Source organism: Zalophus californianus, chromosome 6, assembly GCF_009762305.2.
Source record: "Zalophus californianus isolate mZalCal1 chromosome 6, mZalCal1.pri.v2, whole genome shotgun sequence".
Taxonomy (NCBI): domain Eukaryota; kingdom Metazoa; phylum Chordata; class Mammalia; order Carnivora; family Otariidae; genus Zalophus; species Zalophus californianus.
The window spans coordinates 100,132,713-100,158,752 of NC_045600.1; the positions used below are offsets into that span (position 1 = coordinate 100,132,713).

Below are 26,040 nucleotides of genomic sequence, written 5' to 3' on the forward strand. Positions count from 1 at the left end.
TGCAAATATTTTCCCCCATTCGGTAGGTTGCCTTGTCATTTAGTTGATGGTTTCCTTTACAGTTTTTTGGTTTGTACAAGGCTACCTGTTTGTTTTTGCTTTTTGTTGCCTTTGCTTTTGTTTTTTAATTTTTTTTAAAGATTTTATTTATTTACTTGAGAGAGCATGAGAGGGGGGAGGGTCAGAGGGAGAAGCAGACTCCCCGCTGAGCAGGGAGTCCAATGTGGGACTCGATCCCGGGACTCCAGGATCATGACCTGAGCCGAAGGCAGTCGCTTAACCAACTGAGCCACCCAGGTGCCCTGTTTTTTAATTTTTTAAAAAGATTTTATTTATGTATTTATTAGAGAAAAGGAGCAGGGGAGGAATAGAGGGAGAGACAGAATCTTAAGCAGACTCTGTGCTAAGCACAGAGTCTGACCTAGGGCTTGATCGCATGACTTTGAGATCATGACCTGAGCCAAAACCAAGAGATGGATGCTTAACCGAATGAGCCACCCAGGTGCTCCTGTTGCCTTTGCTTTTGGAGTTAGATCCAAGATAATCACTGCCAAGACTGATGTCAAGGAGTTTACCACCTGTTTTCTTCTATGAGTTTCATGGTTTCAGTCTTACATTCAAGTCTTTAATTCATTTTGAGTTTTTTTTTTTTTTTAAGTTTTTTAAGTAATCCCTACACCCAATATGCTCACAGTTCTGAGATTGAGTTGCACACTCTACTGACTGAGCCAGCCAGGCACCCTTGAGCTCATTTTTGTGTATGGTAGAAGATAGTGGTGTGGTTGAGTTTCATTCTTTTGCTGTTCAGTTTTATCAACACCATGTATTAAAGAGACTCTCCTTTCTCCATGCATATATTCTTGGCTCTTTGGTCATAAATTAAACTATTTGTGTGGGTTTATTTCTGGGCTCTCTATTCTACTGATCCATGTGTGTGTGTTTTTATTTCAATCCCATACTGTTTTGATTACTATAGCTTTGGCAATATAGCTTGAAATTAGGGAACATAGTGCCTCTAGCTTTGTTCTGAAGATTGCTTTGTCTATTTGGGGTGTTTTGTGGTACTTCATCTTGGAAAACAGAATGAATAAAATCACAGGGAAGAAAGCATAGAGCGTGTGTGTCCAATCCCTTAACTTAGGCAAAGGTTTGGTACTTGCCCATGTATTTCCAGAAGTGGAAAAATAATCTCCAACCTCTGCCCAGTGGCAAAAGAATCAATTTTGAAGCCAATTTCTCCTGGAATAGAACTTTAAGAGGTTCACAGAATCAGAAAATAACAGTTGGGACACTCAATACTGTTGAGCCTTTCTGCATAGTGCTCTTGAGCTAATTGCATTAAATTCTTTGCTGCATGTTGCCACATTCCTGTACCTATTATGAAGTGAAATGCCTTGTCCCAAACCCCATGCAAATCCTATCTATCTATGTACTAGGAAATTAAGATCCTATTACTATCACAGCATGTAAAAATAATAATAAAAAAATAGCTGGGTGAATTTTCACCACATTAGAGGGCATTTTTAGAATGGATTGACAAAACAAAGGCTTTAAAATTTACTGGAGGGTCCTGGAAGGCTCCATATGCCATGATAGTAACAAAAAGTGGACACAGAAAATAAGGGTAAAAAACAAGCCCTAAATATAATATCTTAGGCCAAATGCTACACATTACAAGCATTGACTTTAGGGGAAAAAATCCTTTAAGAAATTTTCTAACATATATTCAAATAGATGAGTATAATGAATCCCATTTGTTTATTACTAAATTTTAACAACTATCATTTAACCACTATGCATGGTTAATTTTATTAACATCCCCCCCAGCCATCACTTCCCTCATTTGTTTTTGAAGTGCCAGGCATCATATAATTTGATTCTAAAAATATTTAGTAGCAAGCACAGATTTTGAGTTCTCACTTGGATAATTCCATGTAATATGCTCCTACGTGAGTAGCAGCAAGGACTTTTTAAAAACTTAAAATTTTTTAAATTTAAATTCAATTAACATAGTGTATTATTAGTTTCAGAGGCAGAGTTCAGTGACTCATCAGTCTCATACCCACCCAGGGCTCATTACATCCCATGCCCTCCTTAATGTCCAGCACCCAGTTATGTCATCCCCCCTCCAGCAACCCTCAGTTTGTTTCCTATGATTAAGAATCTCTTATGGTTTACCTCCCTCTCTGATTTCACTTTTTTTTTAGTATTTTATTTTTAAAAACTTATTTGAGAGAGAATGAGCACAAGAGGGGATAGGGTCAGAGGGAGAAGCAGACTCCCTGCTGAGCAGGGAGCCCAATGTGGGACTTGATTCCAGGACTCCAGGATCATGACCTGAGCCGAAGGCAGATGTTTAACTGACTGAGCCACCCAGGACCCCTGATTTCATCTTTTTATTTTTCCTTCCCTTCTCCTATGATCCTGTTTTGTTTCTGAAATTCCACAAGAGTGAGATTGTACGATAATTGTCTTTCTCTGACTTATTTCGCTTCACATAATACCCTCTAGTTCCATCCGTGTTGTTGGCAAATGGCAAGACTTGGGGTTTTTTTTATGGCTGCATAGTATTCCATTGTATATACATCCCACATCTTCTTTATCCATCAGCATGGACTTATGTAAAGATGTTTAAATAATAAGCGATGCTGTGAAGGACAGCTTGTATTTTCATGCACTATAGTTTTACAGCTTTTGGGGTTTTACACTCAGCTCTCCTGACTGGCTTTTTGGGCTTGGAGAAATGGACCCCCTCTAGACCTTAACTTTCTAGTGCACTGAATGAGGCTGGATTCATTGGTTCATCTTTGAGGTTCCATCAGCTTTGAAGTCTCTGATCTATGAACCTCATCATATCGTGGCCAGCAGGTCCGGACAGATGTCTATGTATTTGTTAACACCCTGAACTCCCAGCTCCATTGACTTTTTTTTTTAGTGAAAGTTCCCTGTTCTGGAGGTCTTGAATTCCCACAATTATTTCTCTAGGCCAAATTTTAACTCCTGCATGGATACTCTCCTATCTTTCCTGCATTATTTCAGCTTTGTTTCATGTCTCCCCTCCCCAAAGACCAATAAAGGCTCTAAGAATTTCCCTGCCCAGCTTTCAAGACCTCTGGTAATCTCTCATTCTCATGTTAACTCTATCTTCCACTTTCCCTTACTCTGTGCTCTATTTTATTGAGTACGAATTTCATAACAAGGCTCCAAATAATGGCTTCTCCAATTGAGAAATATACATATAACACATGTATATAAACTTTCAAAATTTTACTATTAGTAGGAATCTAATTATGACCCACTCAAAACTGAAGGCAACCTACCTTCACATTGTAATTGATGTCTACCAAGAGAGAAACTATTCACTTTTCTTTTTCAAAATTAGCTGAAGATAGATCAAAATAAGCCAAACAATGACCAATCCAATAAACTCAGAAGGTACTCTTTGCCTACTACTTGGGTGTTAAAGTAGCATTAGTAATGCCTCTACAGTGGATTTTTTCTTCTTCCGCATTAACAGGCAAGTAAACTTACTATCATTGGAGCCTGTGGCCGGTTGGGAAAGCACGAAGTGGAGTGAGTTCTTGCTGAGATGCTTTTGTAATTCCAGTAAAGTGTGAGTACCACTATGGGACCATTAGAACACCTACTGCAATTAAGGGTCAGCTATGCGAGTAATGAGACTGACAGGAGGAAAGGTGAGCTAGGATTACTGCACTCCCTGCCCAGGCGAAAGAAGGTGTCTGTGGTGACTGACCTAAGTACAAGAACAGACTTCAGCTGATGGAATGAAGTTCTAATGAAGTTACCTGGATTGAGCACCTGAGTGAGTAGTGAAACGGACCACGTTCTTCCAATCTCTTGTTGTGTCTTTCATGTATTTAAAGGACTCCTTTGTAAGAGGAGATCAGTATTAGTTACACGCAGAGACAAAACTGGGTTTAAGTTTTGAAGGCTGGGTAGAATGTTGATTTTTAAAAGGAAAGCCATGAGATATGGAGGAAACAACATAACCAAATTTGACTGGAGCAGATTATGTGCTGGGTGGTAGGGAAGGCTAGGAAGAGAACCCTGGAGTCAATTACTAGAATGGGCTGCAAAGATAATTAACATGAGAGGCAAGGATTATACTAACATGCTGAGGAAATACTACAGAAGCACCCAGAGCATGACATAAGTCAGTATTACTCCAGTTAGTAGGTCAGGCCAGCCAAACATGTCTTACAACAAACCCCTCACCCAGGGAGGAGAAATGCTTCTGCATTTCTTGGAAACACAATCTATTGATAGGCTTTACAGGATTTTAAATTCCCAGACAAGTATACAACTCCAGCCCTATTCTTCCTTCTGTAAGAGCTCAGTGACTACTACAAGCAAAAAAAAAAAAAAAAGTTTAAATCACGACTTACTCTTTAAGAACCAGAAATTTCTACAACTACTGTTCACTAACAACATACTTGTCCCCTAACCATTCTGTTGAACCTCCAAAGTAAAAAGGTTTCCGTTTTGATTAATTACAATTAAGAAAAGTCCTAGTTATGTACACTTTGGTAATACAGAGAGGTTGAGTTTGTTTCTTAATTTGTAAAAAGGGAACAAAGGTCTCCTGAGGTTGTTAAGATCATCCAGGAGAATCTATGTAACACATATAGCACTTGGTCTCACTCATAATAGTTAGTTATGCTTGCTATTACTTTACAAAGTCTGTGCTGCTAAATCGATCAGACTTGAGCACTGGTTGCTTAAAAATGACACTTGTTATATAATGTGTTTCTACACATGCAAAAACGGGGACTATGTGTAATACAAAGACCTATTTAACATTTTAATAGGTTTATAAAAAGCTATTTTGCTAAAGATTACTGACAACTCAATTATCTCTCAGCAGCATTATCTTTCAGATCGAGAAAAAGGTAATTTTTCATCCCATTGTAGCTTTGGCACACTAACTGCAGGTGACCACAGGATGGGACTGTCAAGAACCTACCCTCACTAAATGATAAACAGTGTCAGATCCTTATTAAAAATAGTTGGTCTTGACTCCTCTATAGTCAGCTGCTGAATTTCGGTGACTTAACTACCCGGTGCCCGATATTTTAGAAAAGCCATGTTCTTCATTAGATATTACCCAGACTGACAAACAAGGAAAACTTTTTTCCTTCAAGTACACAAAGATATGGCATATATTCAGTAGGACTTTTTATTGGCAGTCTACTAACTGTTAAGATGTAGATAGTTTTAAAATGTATGAAATATGACCAATAGGGCCAGCTTAAGAAATTATTTACATGTCATGTGGAGACTATTTTATGTTGCTAGGTTTTTTAGTTTTGTGTTGGTTATGGAAGCTGTGTAAAGATTGTCTAACTTTTCCTTTTCCTAATGGAGTTGTACTTAGGTCTTTCACACCAATGATTGGTTTTATATTTTTAAAAAAGACATATCCCAATCCAGAATTTGGTTTGGCCCTGATGAAACTAATTTCCCTTTACTGAAAAGAATGCATTTCCTAATTTCCTTTGTAAGGAAGATGGTGCGCTTTCAACATGCTTATCTAATCTCTTCATATTGCTAGCTTAATAGCTCTACCACTTATTACTCACACTGAGTTTTAAAATGAGTTTATTCAAGAATGTTCTTAGGAAGGCAACAATGTTTGTTATTAAAAAAAACTTCTGTTTCTTCATGCTGAAAAGGTAATGTAAGAGGCTAGAGTTATAGGCTTTCTATTGGAATTCTGATAGTATATATAACACAGTGTAGTCATTTCTGCGATGCCAGAATAAATAAAAAAAAAGTCTCTTCTATGCTTCTCTTCAAAAAAGCGATGAATAATAACAGAAGATGGCGTTAAAAAAGCCATTTTTTTTTTTTCAATTCATTCTGTAGTATTGGAGCCAGTATCTAGGAAACAGAGGAGAGAAAGAGTAAATTCAAGGAGCAACTTAAAATTTAAATATTTTGAGAATATTTTTAAAAACAAACAGGAACTAATGGTGGTGTTGGTGTGAAGGATGGGGAAGAAGAGAAGGCTGATCAAGGAACTGCCCTGAGAACTTAAATACCTTTCCTTTTAAGGCACAGGTGAGAAGATAATTCTTAGCTCTCCATATTTATGCTATTGAAAAACCAAATTGTATTACTTGGTTCATTATGTAAGTTATACTGGTTTGGTTCCTAGAGGTACTACATGACCATTTTTTCCCTTAGGTCCTCTACTGTCCCCAAATTTTAAACCACAAAGGACCATTACATTTATAATCTGAAGAAAATTGTTATTTTAATTCCTGGTGCGATACAGACCAAAATTCTAGCCACTATCACTCTTCCTATTTCAGAAAGCTGACTTTTAGAGAAAATGGGCTTATTTCATAGTAGCACTCCATTTATCTGGTCACTAAGGAATGGAAGTTTCTCAGTTACTTAAACTTCTACTTTCAAATGCCAAACTTTTTATATTTTAATTTTGAAAAGAAAACATTCTAAGATTGTATTCTTTTCTGCTGACAGAATACATGGAATACAATCGAAGCTTCTCTTGAATACTCAACAGTTTTTTCTTCGAGATCAGTTAATACTATGTGCGGGAAGCAGGGCAAACTTCTCAGAAGCTATGGCAATAGGTAAGGCTGATTTGCTACTTTTCATCTCCTGAATTTTGAAAAAAAACAATCTTGCATCTTCAGGCAAGAGTATCTGCTGTCCAACATGGTAGCCACTGGCTAGCTACGTGCGGTTATTTAGCTAACTGATAAAATTAAATAAAAAATAAAACATTAAATTTCTTAGTTGCCCTAACACATTTCAAATGCTTAAGAGCCATATGTGGCTACTGGAAAGTACAGACAGAGAACATTTCCATAGGTTCAAGTTTTACTGAATAGTACTGGTCTACATCATTAACTTGCTTTGATAGATACAGAAGTTATGAATTAATGCCCAAATTCCACAGTCTAGTAAAAAATCTCAGGGTTATGAGGATGCTATTAGCCTAAATTATAAGAAAAATATGAAACAAGTATACATTATCTGACATGCAGAAATGTTATCTTGTAATCCAGAACTATAAAATTACATATATCTTTTCTGTCATTATAGCAAGGAAACAAAGTTAAAAAGTCATCTTTGCTTTAAGTTCTTAGAATGATTACTCCTAGCTAACCTTCTGAAAAGTATAAGTCATTGAAGTGTTGCTAATTTTGGAGACTTTCTGATCTCCGGAAGAGACTAGTTCTTAAAAAAAAAAGGCCAAAAGTATAATTTTATACAGCCATGAAAAATGATGTATTTGCAAATGTGTACACATGTATATCACTGTAAAAACAGATAAGACTAGAAAGTTATATAATAAAATATTAAGTGATGTTATCTCCAGATGGTGTTACAAATTATGCTTTTCTTCTGTGTGCTTTTCTGTCCTCTTTAAATTTTTTCATTGATTAGCTATTTCTTTTGCAACCCAAAATACATAAAACCAAGCAACCCAAAATACATAAAACCAAATAATCTGAGAAATTTAGGGTATTTCTACATTTTCTTTTGCTTTTCAAAACTCCCCTTCTTAGTAATAGTCTTTATTTAATTTTAGGACAGCTGTTTAGACACAAATGGTTCAAATCAAAGTAAAAATATATTTAAAATATAATTAGCAAAAAGGAAATAACTAATCATGGAAGAGAAAGATGTATAGTTTTTGAAACATTTGACTTAAACAAATATCTGCACAGATGTAATAGATCAGGAATGGATATTTACCATTATACCTGATAAGGTTCTTATGGTTATTTTAAAATCTTTTAAGTGATTACTTTAAAAATATAAAATGTATAGGCATCCAGCAACACAGAAACTAGGATAAATTTCAAATTTGCAACTGACATAGGGGAAAAGATCCCTTAACTTGCTTATTTGTAACTCACACAAATTCAATCTGTGGAAGCAGTCTATGTGTCCTGTGAAATGTTCACACCTAAAGTCATTAAGAGGACTGTTTGAGAATTGAGATTTGGAATTCCGAATCCAGCTGAGATGGAAGCCATTTCCCCCCCATAATTTCAGACAAAGATTTTCTAAAGACTCCCAAAAACAAGATTTCAAGTAGCTTTGCTTTCACAGTAATTAAGTAAACACTTACTTTTACCATCACAGGCTACAATTTTCACTTTATCCACTTTAATAAGTTCTGTCACCTCTCTGAATTCAACATCATTCAAAACAAAAGTCCACACGTTATCGCAGAATCTGTATGTATTTAGAGAGCCCTTTAAAACAAAAACATTTAGACATACCATGAAGTCATTTTTTTCCCCAAAGCAATTTGAGAACTCAGCTACCAACTACCTAATTTTCATTCTATCACTTAAAAAAAAACACCCTAGATAAATTTACTAAGAGTTAAATACTGCAGTTAGCAGACTACTTTCAGCACTGTTAAGAGTCTGCAAATTACTTACCTGAAAGGCGAAGAAAAGTTGAAAGGAAATTTGAATTTGTACTTCTACTGCCCTCTTGTGGGAACACGATAAAAGTTCACCTCTCTAAGAAAATCCACACACAACTTTTGATTCCACCCAAATTTAACGATTAATAGGCTATTGTGTGTAATGTTACACCAATAACAGTCAATTAACACATTTTGTAACATTCTATGCATTATATTCTGTATTTTTACAATAAAGCTACAGAAAAAAGTTAAGAAAATCATGAGAAAATACCTTTTACAGGACTGTATTTATTGAGAAAATCTGTAAGTGGGTCCCTGAAGTTCAAACCCATGTTGTTCAAGGATCAACTGCATTTTATTGTATGTGTTAACTCTCCGAACTTGTACAGAAGCAGGGACTACCCAGAAACATTCAATTTTAACGCTGTGCTTCCCTCAGATGAATTACTGTATTAGCCACAGAAACTACAATATTACTGTCCTGTGCAACTGATAAAAAGTTATTCTGTTTTCTTTTTTTAGGAGCAGGGATAATTGCTTAAACATTAAAAGGAAATTTTTGAAGAATGGGGTGAAAGTGCAAGGATAGACACCAACTGAATACAATCAAAACTTGAGACATACATACACACGGAATCTTCACAAATGAAATTTAGTGTTTGCTAAGAGATCTGTATGCCCTAAACCTTCAATTCAGAAAAACATTCTCTGCAGTGTTACCCATAATAGTAAAAACTACAGTCTATCTAAATGTTCTATCAAGTGAGAATGATCAGGGAAACTATGATGCTATGAATGACTTAACACAATTTTAAAAATATGAGTACTATTTGTTGGACTATGCTAGGCTCTGAGGATACTAAATATGATTCCTGTCATCAACAAGCTTAAAGGAGAGCATTAAAACAATAGCAGTATTATGAAAGAGTAATAAGCTAGGGGCACCCAAGGGTATGGGGCACAGAAGGCTTCTCTCACAAACTGAAGTTTGAGTTTTGAAAAATGAGTAAAAGTCAACTGTGTCAGGAGGTCCCAAGGGGAAGGAGATTCTGGAGAACCTTAGAAAGCTTTTGCTGTATCCTAAATGTCTTAGGTCAATGAAGGATTTTGAGCAGAGTAGTAACAGATTTGCACTTCTCATGATAACATGAAGAACTGATGGGTGGGGGGGGCGCTGAATGTGAGGTGAGAGTGGCTTTACTATAGCAGCGAAGAGGTCTATAGAAGTGCAGAGAGGGGCACAGCTGGTTAAGCATCTGACTCTTGATTTCTGCTCAGGTCATGATCTCAGGGTCGTGGGATTCAGCCCTGTGTCTGGCTCCAGGCTGGGTGTGGAGTCTGCTTGTCCCTCTCCCTCTGCTCCTCTCCCACTCTCTCTAAAATAAGTAAAATCTTAAAAAAAAAAAAAAAAAAATTCCTGATAGGACTTGACAACCAACTGGCTATGGTGGGGAGACAAAATTTGTTCTCTCTCAAGATTCTGGCTCCAATAACAGTGCAATCATAGGAAAAGCCAGTCTGATAAATTTGAAACTTATTGAGTTTGAGATCTAAATCACCATGTGAAAAAAGCAGCTGGTGTGTGGAAGAAAGCCCAGGAGCATAGGCCTATTGACTTTAGAGCCACAGGGCTGGATTCATTCATTCAAGGAGAATATGTGGATCCCTAGCTAAACCTAAGGAATACCAACAATTAAACTACAAAGGGTCTGAGAAAGAGAGGGGTCAGAGAAAGGAAGCTAGGATAGTATGGTTTCAAGGGAAGTATGGGTTTCAACAGAGACTAATCAATAATATCACAAATTATGCATTAGGTTTAGCAATAATATGGCAAGAAAGTTTCAGTGGAGTGGTAAGATTAATGCATGGAAAACCACGTAAGACATGTTGGGTTAACAAAGAATTATTACAAAAAAAAAAAAACAGATCTCATTAGCTACAGTCTGAGCCTTTGGAAGGCTACACAGCCAAATGCCAATTTTTTTTTTTTTAAGATTTTTATTTATTTATTTATTTGAGAGAGAGAGAATGAGAGATAGCACGAGAGGGTCAGAGGGAGAAGCAGACTCCCTGCTGAGCAGGGAGCCCGATACGGGACTCGATCCCGGGACTCCAGGATCATGACCTGAGCTGAAGGCAGTCGCTTAACCAACTGAGCCACCCAGGCGCCCGCCAAATGCCAATTTTAATGTTATTGTCATATCCAATTAGTGACAGCTATGCCAATAATCATTGGGATTTATGCTTAGTGTGGGAACATTCACTTCCAAATATGTTGAAATTCTGTTAGTTATATAAGTATGTTTCACTTATTTTATTGCTATATTAAATGCTTTCTAATATTTAGATTAAAATAGACAACATAATTAAGAGAGCTCATTGGCTAGATAACTCTTGAGCCAACAAAAGCTTAATAAAATGTGAACACAAGAAGAAATCAGATGATGATAGAATCTTTTAAGAATTTTTTTCTTTTTTAATTTGAACGAGCACGGTGGGGGCGGGGGGAGAGGAAGAGAAAGAGGGACGAGCAGGCTCCGAGGCAGGGCTCATCCCAGGACCACGACCTGAGCTGAAGGCAGAGGCTTAACTGACTGAGTCACCTCTCTCTTTAGAATTGTTTCATGAGCTAGAATCCCTAATAAATATAAAATATTACAACATGTTTAGTTATTTAAATATCTTCTTCGCTGTCTTCATGAGAAAGTCATAATCTAGTATCTCAAGAATCAAAAATTTTATTTAAAAAAGTATTGGAGGGAACATTTTAAATATTAAAACATGACATTTGGCTTTGGTCAAGTAACTGATTATCTTAAATGCACCTTTAATAAATACTTTTTTTTTTAACATTAATCTATAACTGGGCAACATTCTTGCAGTTAGAATATTTTAATGCATGTTAATTATAGAAATGGAATAGGGAATTCAGAAGGGTGATTTTTCTTGGCCACTAAATCTTTTAATGCTTCCTTAATTACTATCTGAAGTTTAGTACTTTAATATTAAGTAACTGTTACTCTTACCTGCCAGCATACATTCTATCAAAAGCATACGCTGACTCTTTAAGTGACTAGTTCAATATGAATGTTTTCCCTAAAAATTAGTTCAAGGTTCTCGGTAAACATGTATTTTGACTTTTTTTGCTAATAAATTTTAACATAGAAATTATTAAAATCTTAATTCTCATACTCAAGGAGATTTTTTTCCCCTTTTAAGATTCTACTAAATGATCTCAGTTATATGAAATTCATATGAGGATTTAAAGCAAAATTTACCATGTTACCTAAGATTGTTTCAATGGGCCGTCAGGCCAGTAAAAATTACTACAAACAATACAGATTTAAATATGATCTAGCAAAATGCCTTTGAAAATTAGAAATTATTAATGTGTGATCTCTTCTGCCTTTGTAATATGTCCCACCAAACAAAACAGGTTATTTGCAAACATTCTGGACTTAAAATTGATCAAGTCTGCTGTAATGGGAGAGGCAGGTAATGAAAGCCTGGGCTTAAAACAGTAGGAAAAGAAAAAAAACAAGAATGGTAAAGTCAGATCTGCTCAAAAACTAATTATTTCTAGCTTTTGGAAAACAGACAAACTTACAAAACACTACACAAGAGAAATGCAAATGTCCAATTATGTTTAACTTTAGCTAAATAGATCCAAACTGGAAACCGACAATAATATAATTAGAAAACTATTAGGTATCAATATAGATCAATTTCAAATTAAAGCGTCTTGGCAGATTTGCACACATAGTTATACAAAACAGCAAACTACTTTTGCCAGAATAGTTACTGTTAAAAATTCAAGAATCTATTGGTAAAATTTTACAAAGATACATTTTACTCCAGATAACTTTTAAGCATATGAAATTAGTAAGAGACTTATTATATAACATACATGCAGACTTTATCCCTTCACTAAATTCGTTCTCTGCCAACCCAATATTCACAGCAATGCCTGGTTTGTAACAGGCCTCGAAATGTTTGTTGAATAAATTTTAAATAAATTTAAAATTTTTTTAAGAAACCCCCAAACACTATGCTCTTAAAAACAAATTAACCTCTATGTTCTTTTCATATACTGTAACCTTTTGATTTCTACTTTATGGTATCCCTTAAAACAACATAAGCATAAATATAACAGTGTACAGGGATATTTGATTATATATATCTGACTCCATCAATATCAATGTGGTAAAATTACTTCTATTCACCATGATACTTTCAATGGGCCTTTAATTTGAATTTACCATCTTTTGTTCAGTTTGGGATTACTGTTCAAATGAGATCAAGCTATCAGAACAGATCATTACCTACCACCAGTTCAGGTCTTCATAAGAGTAGGTGGGAGGCAATATCTGTGTTTGAAAAACATAAGTGAGCTTTAGGGACTACTCTGTCACTTACCTTCAATCCTGCAGGTAATGGTTTGGGCGTTTGCAATCTCAGTTTAACTCTTCAGGGAAGGCAGCGAAACATACATAGGCTGATTTGTGAAACAATGGAATAAAAATCTAAAAACAATTCTCTCTCACATTAAGTGGATAAACTTAGTATAGAAGTCATTTAAAAGTAAAGTATAATTATAAAACAAACTCCAATATTTGATTAAACCATCGCTTCCTATTAGAATTCATAAATATATAGGGGTCCTAAAAAGCACTGTTGTTAACAACCACTGGTGCAAGCTTCTAGATTTAGGAAAATATCCTTACCCTGAAATTGACTCTGTTCCTGACCCTCTGCGCCAATGCTGAATTTATAGCTTTATCAAACTGAAGTAGAACTTGAAGGGCAAGTTGGGGGGTGATCTGTTGAGACTGAGAAAAAGTAAAGGTCATAAATCTTCTTAGGAAAGGACATTAAAGACAAAATATGTATGAATTATCATCTAACATTTAACTGAGGTTAACAGAGAGCCTCTTAAACTAGACTCCCTTCTTCTTTGCCATACTGACAATTAAGGAGTAAAGCCTGACAATATTTTCTTGCATTGTCTTGACACAAACAGAATTTTGAAAAGAAAACATGCAGTGATGTTACACTGCCAGGACAAAACTCTATTACTCCTTTACAGTGTCTGGAAAGAGGCATTTGATAGACTGAAAGAATGCAGGGTCTTTAAAAAAAAAAAAAAAATGCAGGCCTAGTAATCTATTTTTTTAAAAACCTAAACTCATCAAAGCTCATCAACTGTATGAAAATAAATGGAAATACTTAATATGTTCTTAGATGAGCTTTATTTTAAAAGGTTATTTTTCCTAAAGCTGAACTATAAATTCAAATTTAAATCTCAAAAGACTTTATCAAATTGTCCAAAGTTACCTTAAAGCTACACAGACTATGCCTTATAAATAAGAGAAAACCAATCATCTCAATTTTTATGTTTAGGCATGTTAAACTATGTCATTTGATCTTCATTATATTTTATGCCCTGTAGTCAGGATGGATACTGACTTGCTGGGTCAAAGATTCTAAGATACTTTACCTCTTAGCTCTCTGCCTGAGAGAAGGGATCTAACAAAACTTATTATAGACTCCTCTAAATAAAAGCTGGTTTTAGTCTCCCACCTGTATGAGCTCATCAAGGCTCTCCTGGAGACTGTTTCCCAAAGTGGTGTTTCTGTATAACTGATATGCCATGGCTTAGAAGGAAGAAATTGTTTTTCTTATTCAGGCTTGCATTGATGTCCTAAAAATTTAATATGAAAATATTAAGCATGATAAACCACTAATGTAATATAGTCTACTTCATACATTCTAATATATGCTGTCACAAACTCTTAATTGCAAACTGCTATATAATTTCTATTTTTTGTTATTCTGACATAGGCATTTATACTCCTTTATACAAAGCACAGATCTATTAAAAGGTACATCTTTACCATCTCTTTTAAAAGTCTGCCTTTTGACCTAATCTAGAATCAATTTACTGTGTACTACCATTCCTTTCTCCTGTCAGTCCAGTGATCCAGACAATCTTTTGGCTCACACTTGCATGCCCTCTGCTTCATTTTTTCCCCCTTAACATTTGGTATTTATGGAGTGCTTACCAAGAAGACAGCACTGCGATAGGCAGGAGAGAGGGGAAGATGAATAAGGATATGCTCCTGGACTCTAAAAAACTTATATTCTACAGAGGGTAACAGATATACAAAACAGTATTTAACTCAATAAAGAATAAGCACCGTGACAGATGTACACAGTGTATGATGGAGGCTACCTGTGGACTGAGTGAACTCGTTAACAAAAGCTTCCTGATTCTTTAAGCCAGACTTCAGCCAAACAAAGGCAGAAGATCATCTTAGGCTGAAAGAACAGAACGAGTAAAGCCACAGGAGTATGAAATGATACAGTCTGTAGAGAGAACTATAAATTGTTCCACAGGATTAAGGTGTAATTATGAATAGGAAGTGGTAGGAGATGGAGCTGAAAAAGATGGCATGGTGTATTTGTAACAACAGGAGGGATGCCAGGGAGAATGTACTGGAAGATGAGAAGGAGATGAGGGCTTGAGTAGGGTGGCAGTAGTATGGATTCAACAAATACGGAGCTACAAGTCATACACAAGATCCCTGACCTCATGGCACTTTCAGCTTAGAGATGGACAGGAGACAGATTCAGGGAGTTATCAGCAAAAATAATGGCTAGTTATCAGTCTTCACATTATATACCTGCAAACACTTGAAATCTTTTCTTTGGCTTTTTGGAGCCCCACACTCCGTTCTCTCCTCCCCACTCACTGGATACTACTGTATTTGTTTTCTTTGGCTGGTCCCTCCGCAGGTACCTGACTTCTACCTGAGTGCCTTTAAGGCTTCTTAGGTCTTCTCTAGATGCTTTACTCCCTTAGTATTAGGCTATCTGCTGATGACTCCCAAATGTATATCCCCAGTCCTTCTCCCCTTGTTGCCCTATATAAAATTGCCTCCTTGCCACTGAATGGAAATATCAAGTAGGTAGCTCAAATGAAATGTGTCAAAAACCAAATTCCTGATACCATGTCCTCCAAACCTTTTCTGCCCTCACCTTGCCAACTTTAGTAAACAGTAAATCTGGTCTAGGGTAAGACACCCCCCAAATTTCACATTCGGCATTAGTTTCTCTCTCACTCTGCATCTAATCTGTCAGTAAATCTTTTCAGCTCTTCTAAGTATAGCCGAAGCTGACTTTTACCATCTCTAGTACTACCACCAAATCCCCATCATCTACCAGCAAGATCACTGTGATAGCCCCGTAAGAGGTCTCCCCGTTTCTACAAATGCCTGTTAACACCCCTGCCCCTAGAGCAGCCACACTGAGCCTTTTAAAACATAAATCAAACCACATCACTCATTTATTCAAAACCTCCAATAGCAGCATCCTGTTTCAGAATTTAAAAAGTCCTTCTAATGATTTGTAAGGTCAGTATGATCGGGGTTCTCCACTACCTCGATGAACTTACCTCCCTTACTCCTTCATTCCCTCTGCTGCAGTCATACTGGTCCCTTGCTGGTTTTCAATATGGCAAGATAGTCTTGCTTTAGGGTCTTCACACTGTCTGTCCTTTTTGCTTCAAATGTTCTTCCCAGATCCCTTCATGGTTCACTCCCTGATTTAATTCAGATCCCTGCTCAAATATCACTTCAGAAAGAACTTCTGTGACCAACCTATAAAAAGGAACTACCTCTCTTCCCCCTTATACTACTTTATTTTAATTCTTACCATTAATTGAAGCTGACATATACATGCTTATTGTTTCCATCCACTAAAATAGATGTTCCGCAGGGAGGGGGGCTTTTGTTCACAGTTATATATTTACAATCTAGAACAATGCCTAGTATATAGTATGTACTCAGTAAGTATTTATTAGTGAATAAGTAACTTGAATAAGTAATAAATGCTATTATCAGTTATTGTTAATTTGTCTAAGTGTGATACAAAGTTTTCAACTTTACTGAGGAAAATGAAGCAATGAAAACGTCTAGACTCTCAAAACGGTATCAAACCACCTACCAATACCTATAACCACATACACTCTGCCTGTCACAATAGCCAAACTATCCATGCTGTTATCCAAATACAATCTTTCTACCTCTACATCAAGCCTATTCTCTCTAGTACACTCAAGAATATTGTTCCAACAGCTGAATTAGTCCTTCTCTCCCTCACCATCACATTTCTCATCTCTGTGGATTATTGCCATCAGCAAACAGGTGGCTACTTCTCCCATCTTCAAAAAAAGTCTCGACTCCCTTTCCTTACTAGCTACACTGCGTTCCTTTGTTCCTCTGTGCAGCAATGCTCCTAAGAGTTGTCTGTACTCATTGTCTTCTCATTCCTTTTCTCCCATTTTCTCTTATATTCACTCTTCACTCTTATATACTCCTCACTCACTCCTCATAGGCTTTTGCCTCCAACACTCAAAAGAAACAGATGGTGAAGGTCACCAATGGCATTGGTAAAGCTAATCCAAAATTTTCAGTCCTCACCAGACTTAATCATTTGACACAGCTAATTACTCCCTCCTCTCTGATAAAGGATCTTGGCTTAGCTTCTGGGACACCACACTTTTTGGGTTGTTCTCTTAAACTCACTGGTTCATCCTTTTCCTATACCTTGCCCTTGGAACTCACTCCTGGATCCAACTGCTTACTCAACATCTTTATTTTTTGTCTTTCCCATTTCAGTTGATATAACTCCATACTTCTGTGGGCTTACGCATAAACCTTTGAAATTATCCGCCACTCCCCTCATCTCACCTTCGCATCCAATCCCTAGCAAATCCTGTAAACTCTATCTTCAAAATGCATTCAGAATCCATCCATTTCTCACCATTTCTATTGTTATCACCCTGGTCTGTGCTATGATCATCTGCCACTGGATTACTGAAATAGCTTTCTAATTGGTTTCCCTGCTTCCACACTGTCCCTACACTTTACTCCTAACCCAGCAGCCCATATCTCTTTTTTGCTCCAAACCTCCCATGGCTTCCATTTCACTCAATCCTTACAAGAATCTGGCTACCTATAATCTCTCCAACCATATCTACCATCTCTCCCTTGCTCTCACCCTACTACAGACACACTGCCTTCCATGTTATTCTTAGAACATGACAGACATGTACCTCCCTATGTAAGCCTTTGTAAAGGCTGATCTTTCTACCTAGACTACTCTTCCTCCAGATATGCACTTGGTTCTTTTAATTCCTTCAAGTAGAATATGTACTTAATGAGGCTTAAACTGATGGCCATACTTAAAATACCAATTTCCACCTCCACTCTGGAACTTCCTAATCCCCCTTTTCCTGCTCTGTATTTTTGATGGTACCATCACCTTCTAACACATTATTTAATTATGTTTATTTCCTGCATCCTCCAAAAGGGACTTTTGTCTGTTTTGTTCACTGAAGTAAAGCAAGTGTCTAGAACAAACAGTAACTGACTCATAATGGAAGCCAAATAAAATATCTGTTGAGTAAATTAATGAGGGCAAAAAATTAAGTATGTGGGTGGGTGGGGGAGGGTTAAAAAGGGCAAGAGGAGGTCCCAATGGAGATACACACTTGTGTCATACTCATTTGACAACAGTCTAAGAGTTATCTAGACAAGAGCTATAATTTAACAGTGAACTATCAGAGAAATTAAGAAAACCATCCCATCTACAATTGCATCAAAAAGAATAAAATACCTAAAAATAAATTTAACCAAGGTGAAAGCCCTATACACTGACCACTGTAAGATACTAAAGAAAGAAACTGAAGACAACAAAAATGAATGGAAAGATATTCCATGCTCATGGATTGGAAGAATATTGTTAAAATCCCCATACTACCCAAAGCAATCTACATGTTCAATGCAATCCATATCAAAATTCCAATCCCCTTCATAGAACTACAACAAACAATCCTAAAATTTGTACGGAACAACAAAAACCCACATAGCCAAAGCAATCCTGACAAAGACAAAGCTGGAGGCAACATGCTTCCTGATTTCAAACTACATTACAAAGTTAAAGTAATTAAGACATTATGGTATTGGCAAAAAACAGACAAATCAATGGAATAGAATAGAGAGCCCAGAAATAAACCCACATTTATATGGTCAATTAACTTATCACAAAGGAGGCAAGAATATACAATGGGGAAAAGAGTATCTTCAAATAAATGGTGCTGGACCACTTTCTTACACCATACACAAAAATAAACAGAAAATGGATTAAAGACCTAAATGTGAGACCTGAAATCATAAAACTCCTGGAAGAAAACATAGGCAGTCCGACCTCTTGGACAATACCCCTACCAACTTATTTATGCATAGGTCTCCTCAGGCATAGGGAACAAAAGCAAAAATTAAACTACTGGGACTACACCAAAACAAAGAGCTTTTACACAGCAAAGGAAACCATTAATAAAACCAAAGGCAACCTTGTGAGTGGGAGAGGATATCTGCAAAGGATATATCTGATAAGGGGTTTATATCCAAAATATATGAAGAACTTCTATTAACACCAACAAATCAAATAATCTGGTTAAAAAATAGGCAGAAGACCTGCATAGACCTCTTTCTAAAGAAGACATACAAGAGGCCAACAGACAAATGAAAAGATACTCAACATCACTAATCGTCCAGGAAATGCAAATCAAAACCACAAGATCTCATTTCACATCTATCAGAATGACTAGTATCAAAAACACAAGAAATGTCAAGTGTTGATGAGGAAGTGGAGAAAAGGGAATCCTCTTGTACTGTTGGCAGGAACATAAATTGGGACAGCCACTGTGGAAAACAGTATGGAGGTGCCTCAAAAAACATAAAAATAGAAATGCCATATAATCCAGTAATTCCACTAGTATATATTCACCCCTCAAAATAGAAAACACTAATTTGAAAAAATATATGCACCCCTATGTTTACTGCAGCATTATTTACAACAGCCAAGATATGGAAGCAACCCATGTGTCTGTCCATAGACAAATGGATAAAGAAAATGTGGTATATATACACAATGGACTATTACTCAGCCATAAAAAAGGATGGCATCATGCCATTGGAGACAACATGGATGGAGCTAGATTGTATTATGCTAAATGAATTAAGTCAGACTGAGAAAGATAAATACCATATGATTCTACTCATAAGTGGAACCAAAAAATTAAAAAAAAAAACACACATGCAACCAAACAAATGGATAAACAAAAAGCAAAATCAGATCAGTAAGTACAGAGACTGATGGTTGCCAGGGGGAAGAGGGGTGAGGAGTTGGATAAAATGGGTGAAGGGGAGAGGGAGATACAGGCTTCCAGTTATGGAATGAGTAAGTTGCGGGAATAAAAGGCACAACATAAGGAACATAGTCAATGATACTGTAAAAGCAATGTAACAGGATAGATGGCCGCTACACTTGTGAACATAGCATAATGTGTATCAACTTGTCAAATCACTAAGTTGTACACCTGAAACTAATGTAACATTGTTGTCAACTATACTCAAAACCCCCCACAAAACTGTGGTGTATATATACAAAGAAATATTAATCAGCCATAAAAAAGAGTATCTTGCCATTTGTGACAACACTGATGAACCCAGAGGGTATTACAGGAAGTGAAATAAGTCAGACAAAGAAAAATACCATATGATTTCACCTACAGGTGGATTCTAAACAAAACAAAACAGACTCTTAAATATAGAGAACTAGTGGTTGCCAGAAGGGAGGCAGGTGGCAGGAATGGGCAAAATAAAGGGGATTAAGTGGTTCAAACTTCCGGTTATAAAATAAGTCACAGAGATGAAAAGTACAGCAAAGAGAATATAGTCAACAATATTGTAATAATATCGTATGGTGACAGTAACTATACTTATCAGGGTGACTGAGTAATGTATAAAATTGTCAAATTGATATGCTAACACTGTATGTTACTTATACTTAAAAATAATAAGACTATTATAGACATAAATTGTTATATGTAAGCCTACGGTAATCACAGAGCAAAAACCTATAGTAAAAACACAAAAGATAAAGGATACCACTAAAGAAAGTCATCAAACCACAAAGAGAGCAAGAAAAGAAAAGAAGAGAAGTACAAAAACAGCCAATAAACAATTAACAAAATGGCAGTAAGTACATACCTATTAATAATTACTTTAACTGTAAATGCACTACATTCTCCAGTCAAAAGACACAGAGTGGCTGAATGCATAAAAAAACAACGAAAAAAACCAAGGCCCATCTATATGCTGCCCATAAGAAATTCACTTTAGATTTAAGAACACATGCAGATCGAAAGTGAAGAGATGGAAAAAGATATTCCATGCAAATGGAAACCAAAAGAAAGCGAATGTAGCTATACTTGTATCAGAAAAAAATAGACTTAAACATAAAAACTGTAATAAGAGACAAGATGGGTGACACATAATGATAAAGGAGTCCATCCAACACAAAACAGAACATTTGGAAATACTTGTGCACTCAGCATAGGAACACCTAAACATACAGAGAAAATATTAACAGACCTAAAGGGATAAATAGACAGCAATACAATAATAGGAGGAGATTTCAATATTCCATTTACATCAATGCATAGATCATCCAGACAGAAAATTAGTGAGGGAACATCGGTATTAGAACAACATGTTAGACCAGATGAACTTAACATATATATACAGAACCTTCCATCCAAAAGCAACAGAATATACATTCTTCTCAAGTGCATATGCAACATTCTCCAGGATAGATCATAGGTTGGGCCACAAAACAAGCCAATGAATTTAGGTGGACTGAAATCATAAACATCTTAGACAACCATAATGGTATGAAACTAAAAATTAATTACACAAAGAAACCTAGAAATTTCGCAATGTGTGAAGATTATACAACATGTTACTGAATAACCAATAGGTCAAAGGAGAAATCAAAGAGGAAAAAAATGCCTTGAGACAAATGAAAATGGACATATATCAAAGTTTGTTGGATACATTAAAAGCAGTTTTAAGAGGGAAGTTCATATTGATAAATGTCTACCTTGAGAAATAAGAAAAGTCTCACAACCTAACTTTACACCTCAAGGAACTAAACACATGCACACACACACATACACACACAAAATAAATGAAGCCCCAAATTAGCAGAAGGAAGAAAATAAAGATAGAGATGAAATAGAGATTTAAAAGAATTAACAATTATCAATGAAACAAAGAGCTGGCTCTTTGGAAAGATAAAACTGACAAGTCTTTAGTAAAACTCACCTGGAAAAAAATTCAAATAAATAAACCAGAAATGAAAAAGATGTTACAACTGACATCACAGAAATAGAAAGGATCTTAAGAGACTGCTGTGAACAATTACATGCCAACAAACTAGACAAGCTAGAAGAAATTAATTCCTTAAAACACAGAACTGAATAATGATGAAATAGAAAATCTGAATACACCGATTACTCATAAGGAGATTTAATCAGTAAACAAAAACTTCTCAACAAACAGAAGTCCAGGATCAGATGGCTTCACTGATAAATTCTACCTAACATTCAAAGAAGAATTAGTACCAGTTCCCAAACTCTTTCAAAAAATAGAAGAGGAGGGTCATGGGATTGAGCCCTGCACTGGGCTCCTCACTCAGCGGGGAGCCTGCTTGAAGATTCTCTCCCTCTGCCCCTCCCCCAACTTGGGCACTTAGTCTCGTGCTCTCTCTCAAATAAATAAATAAATCTTTAAAATAAAAATAGAAGAGTAATAAACTTTTCCAAACTCATTTTAAGAGTCCAGTATTACCCTGAAACCAAAACCAGACAAGAATGCCACAAGAAAAAAAAATTGCAGGCCAACTTCCCTGATGAATATACACGCAAAAATCCTCAATAAATATTAGGAAACTGATTTTAACAATACATTAAAAGGATCATACACCATGATCAAGGGGGATTTATTCGAAGGATAGAAGAATGGTTCAACAGCCTCAATCTGCCAATATGATACACCATATTAACAAAATGAAGGATAAAAATCATATGATCATCTCAATACATGCAGAAAAAGCATCTGACAAAATTCAACATTCATTTATGATAACTCTAAACAAAGTGGATTTAGAGGGAACATACCTCAACATAATAAAGGCCACAGAGGACAAGCCCATAGCTAACATCACAGTCAATAGCGATAAGCTGAAAGCCTTTCCTCTGAGATCACAAACAAGACAGGACTCTTGCCCTATTATATTCGACAAAGTACTGGAAGTACTTCCAGAACAATTAGGCAAGAAATAGAAATAAAAGCCATCCAAACTGGAAAGAAAAAAGTAAAATAACAAATTATCACAGAAATAAAATAATCACATTTGCAACTGCATCAAAAGGAACAAAATACCTAGAAAGAAATTTAAGCAAGGAGGTGAGAGACCGGTATGTTGAAAACTACAAAACATTAATGAGAAACTGAAGACGACAAAATAAATGGAAAGACATTGCATGTTCATGGATTAGAAGAATTAATATTATTAACATGTCCTTACTACCCAAAGCAATTTACAGATTCAATGCAATCCCTATCAAAATTCCAACGGCATTTTTCAAAGACACAGAACAATCCTAAAATTTGTATGGAACCACCAAACCTCCAATAGCCAAAGCGATCTTGAGAAAGAACAAAGCTGGAGGAATCATGCTCCCTGATCCCACAATAGTACAAAGCTAGAGTAATCAAAACAGTATAATACTGGCATAAAACAGACACACACATCAACAGAACATAATAGCCCATAATGAACCCATGCAGATGCTCAATGAATTTACAACAAAGAAGTCAAGACCATCTGATGGGGAAAAGGACAGTATCTCCAATAAATGATGTTGAGAAAACTGCACAAACACATGCAGAAGAATTAAACTGGACAAACTTACACACTATGCACAATAATCAACTCAAAACAGGTCAAAGACTTGAATGTAAAACCTGAAACTATAAAACTCCAAAAGAAAACACAGCTACAGTAAGTTCCCTGACACGGGTGCTATGATTTTTTTAATTTGACACCAGAAGCAAAATCAAAAAAAGCAAAAATACAAAAGTGGGACTATCTCATACTAAAAAGCTTCTGCACAGCAAAGAAAACCAACAAAACAAAAAGGCAACCTACTGAATGGAAGAAAATATTTGCAAATCATATAAGAAATTAATATCCAAAATATATAATTCACACAACTCAACAGCAAAAGAATAACTCAATTTAAAAATTGGCAGATCTGAATAGACATTTTTCCAAAGAAGACATACAGATGGCCAACACACATGAAAAGATGCTCAACATCACTAATCATCAGGGAAATGCAAATCAAAACCACAATGAGGTATCACCTCACATCTGTTAGGATGGCTATTATCAAAAAGACAAGAAATAACAAGCGTTGGTGAGGATGTGGAGAAAAGGGAACCGTTATGCACTACTGGTGGGAATGTAAATTGGTAAAGCCACTATGGAAAACAGTGTGGAGGTTCTTCAAAAAATTAAAAACATAACTACCATATGATACAGCAATTCCACTACTGAGTAGCCCCCCCAAAATGAAAACACTAACTCAAAAGATATGCAACCTAAGTGTCCATCAATGGATAAAGAAAATGGATAAACTGTGGTACAATTACAACTGTAATCGTAATCCAATTACAATATGGAATTGTAATATGTAATTCCATATTACAATGGAATATTATTCAGCCATAAAAAGAATGAAATCTTGCCATTTATAACAGGAACAGACACCATGGGCATTATCATTAAATGAAGTTAAGTGAGAAAGAGAAAGGCATATACCGTATGATATTGGATACATGTGGAATTGAAAACCAAAAAGGAAAAAAAACAAAAACAAAACAAGCGTGTAGATTCAAAGAACAGATAGGTAGTTGCAGGGGTTGGGGGAACGATATGGTAGAGGGAGTCGATGTAAAACAGACACAGAAGTCTGAATCATTCAAAATATTGACTTTGAGATATATGCTAAATACACAATATGAGTTAAATATTAAAGTGAGAGGTCAGGTGAAACTGGAATGTTGAACACAAGGCATATAGCCAAATAAAGAGGTTCAAAGTGATAATAAACATAGTTGTTCATAAAAAACAAAAACAAAGGAACCCTGAATGGGAGAAACTATTTGCAAATGATGTATCTAATAAGAAGCTAATACCCAAAATACGTAAAGAATTCATACAACTCAACAGTAAACAAGCCGATTAAAAAATGGGCAGAAGATCCAAATGGACATTTTTCCAAAGAACACATACAGATCAACAACAGACAGATGAAAAGATGTTTAACACCACGAATCATCAGGGAAATGCAAATTAAAACCACAATGAGAGATCACTTCACACCTGTTGTAATGGCTATTATTATCAAGAGGACAGGAGATAAGTGCTGGCGAGAAGGTAGAGAAAATGGGACCCTTGTGCACTGTTGGCGGGAATGCAAACTGCTGAAGACACTGTGGAAAACAGTATGGAGGTTCCTCAAAAAATTAAAAATAGAACTACCAAATGATCCAGCAATTCCGCTTCTATTTATCTGAAGAAAACGAAAACACTAACCTGAAACTAATGTGTCAATTATACCTCAGTAAATAAATACTAATTTAAAAAATAGCTCTAAGTTATTTAAAAATTTGTTCAAGTTACTTGCTTTAATGACTTTAGACCTTGGATTCTTAAAAATTCCTTATGAAATGTTCAAATCTGTTAGATCTGGTATCCGCCGCGTCAATTTCGTGCTCGTTCATTCTACGGTTTAGAAAATTACAAGGGTTCCACATTCGGAATTAACTCAGTAGTCCTAGTCCTGTTTAAATTCATTACCCTGTGGGAGCTGGCTTGAAGTTTAAGGCAGACTTCAAATAAGCGAAGAGGCATAGGAATGAGACACTTACGGAATGCGCTCCCCTGATATTCGGCCAAAACACAACACAACACAACACAACACAACACAACACAACCCAACCCTGGATGCGTAAAGACATTCACCTGGCTAAAAATACCGCGCTGGGCTGAGGACCTCCCCCAGGACCGTTCGGCTGGCGCCCCGTGGACCACAAACCTCCCGCCAGAGGACGCAACCGCCTCCCGCCGCCTCCCGCACTTTTCATTCGCGGGTACCGGCCACGGGGCCATCCCCGCAGCAAGTCGGTAACGGGCCCACCTTGAGCCCCTGCCCTCTGCGCAGCCCTCGAAGACCCAACTGACCGCAGCCCCACCTCTGGGACACAGGGAGCGCGGGCCCGGCTCACCAAGTACCTGTGGGGAAGGCGCTTCCCGCCGCGGAGCGGACAGAAGCGGAGGAGCGAGCAGCCCAGCAGGAAGCACCTACTTCCCGACCACCTCTTCGGCCGCCGCAGGAGCTGCAGAGCTGCGCCCACGACCCGGAAGTGCTCGCCGAACCTGGAAATGACAGTACGCGGGTGGGCCAGGAGGCCCCGCCCAGCCCCTGCTCCCACACGCCACTCAAGACTTGCCAGGGCAGGGCGGGGTGCGGAGGGAGGAGGGGCGTGGGGCCAGCAGCTTTCAAGCCCTAGACTCGCCGACTGGCTTCCTTTCCGAGTAATTCGCCAGGTTTACTAAATCAT

General features: G+C 36.8%; 2 protein-coding genes across 2 annotated transcripts in view; both read right to left on the bottom strand.

The window, feature by feature from the left end:
- Nucleotides 1-5,804: 5,804 nt before the first annotated feature.
- On the bottom strand, nucleotides 5,805-25,849 carry GTF2A2 (general transcription factor IIA subunit 2). Its single transcript, XM_027569272.2, has 5 exons — nucleotides 25,712-25,849; nucleotides 14,021-14,141; nucleotides 13,165-13,269; nucleotides 8,132-8,258; nucleotides 5,805-5,901 (listed from the first exon to the last, which is right to left on the bottom strand). Exons 2-5 carry the CDS (start codon nucleotides 14,090-14,092, stop codon nucleotides 5,876-5,878), a joined length of 330 nt encoding a protein of 109 aa, XP_027425073.1. The 5' UTR covers nucleotides 14,093-14,141; nucleotides 25,712-25,849; the 3' UTR covers nucleotides 5,805-5,875.
- BNIP2 (BCL2 interacting protein 2) overlaps nucleotides 5,805-26,040 on the bottom strand; it is a 46,194-nt gene continuing 25,958 nt past the window's right edge. The window contains exons 12-16 of the mRNA XM_027569268.2: nucleotides 25,712-25,855; nucleotides 14,021-14,141; nucleotides 13,165-13,269; nucleotides 8,132-8,258; nucleotides 5,805-5,901 (exon numbers count right to left, since the gene is read on the bottom strand). Of these exons, the coding sequence (XP_027425069.1) occupies nucleotides 14,123-14,141; nucleotides 25,712-25,855 (163 nt within the window). The 3' untranslated portion in view covers nucleotides 5,805-5,901; nucleotides 8,132-8,258; nucleotides 13,165-13,269; nucleotides 14,021-14,122. The remainder of the gene's footprint in view (nucleotides 5,902-8,131; nucleotides 8,259-13,164; nucleotides 13,270-14,020; nucleotides 14,142-25,711; nucleotides 25,856-26,040) is intronic.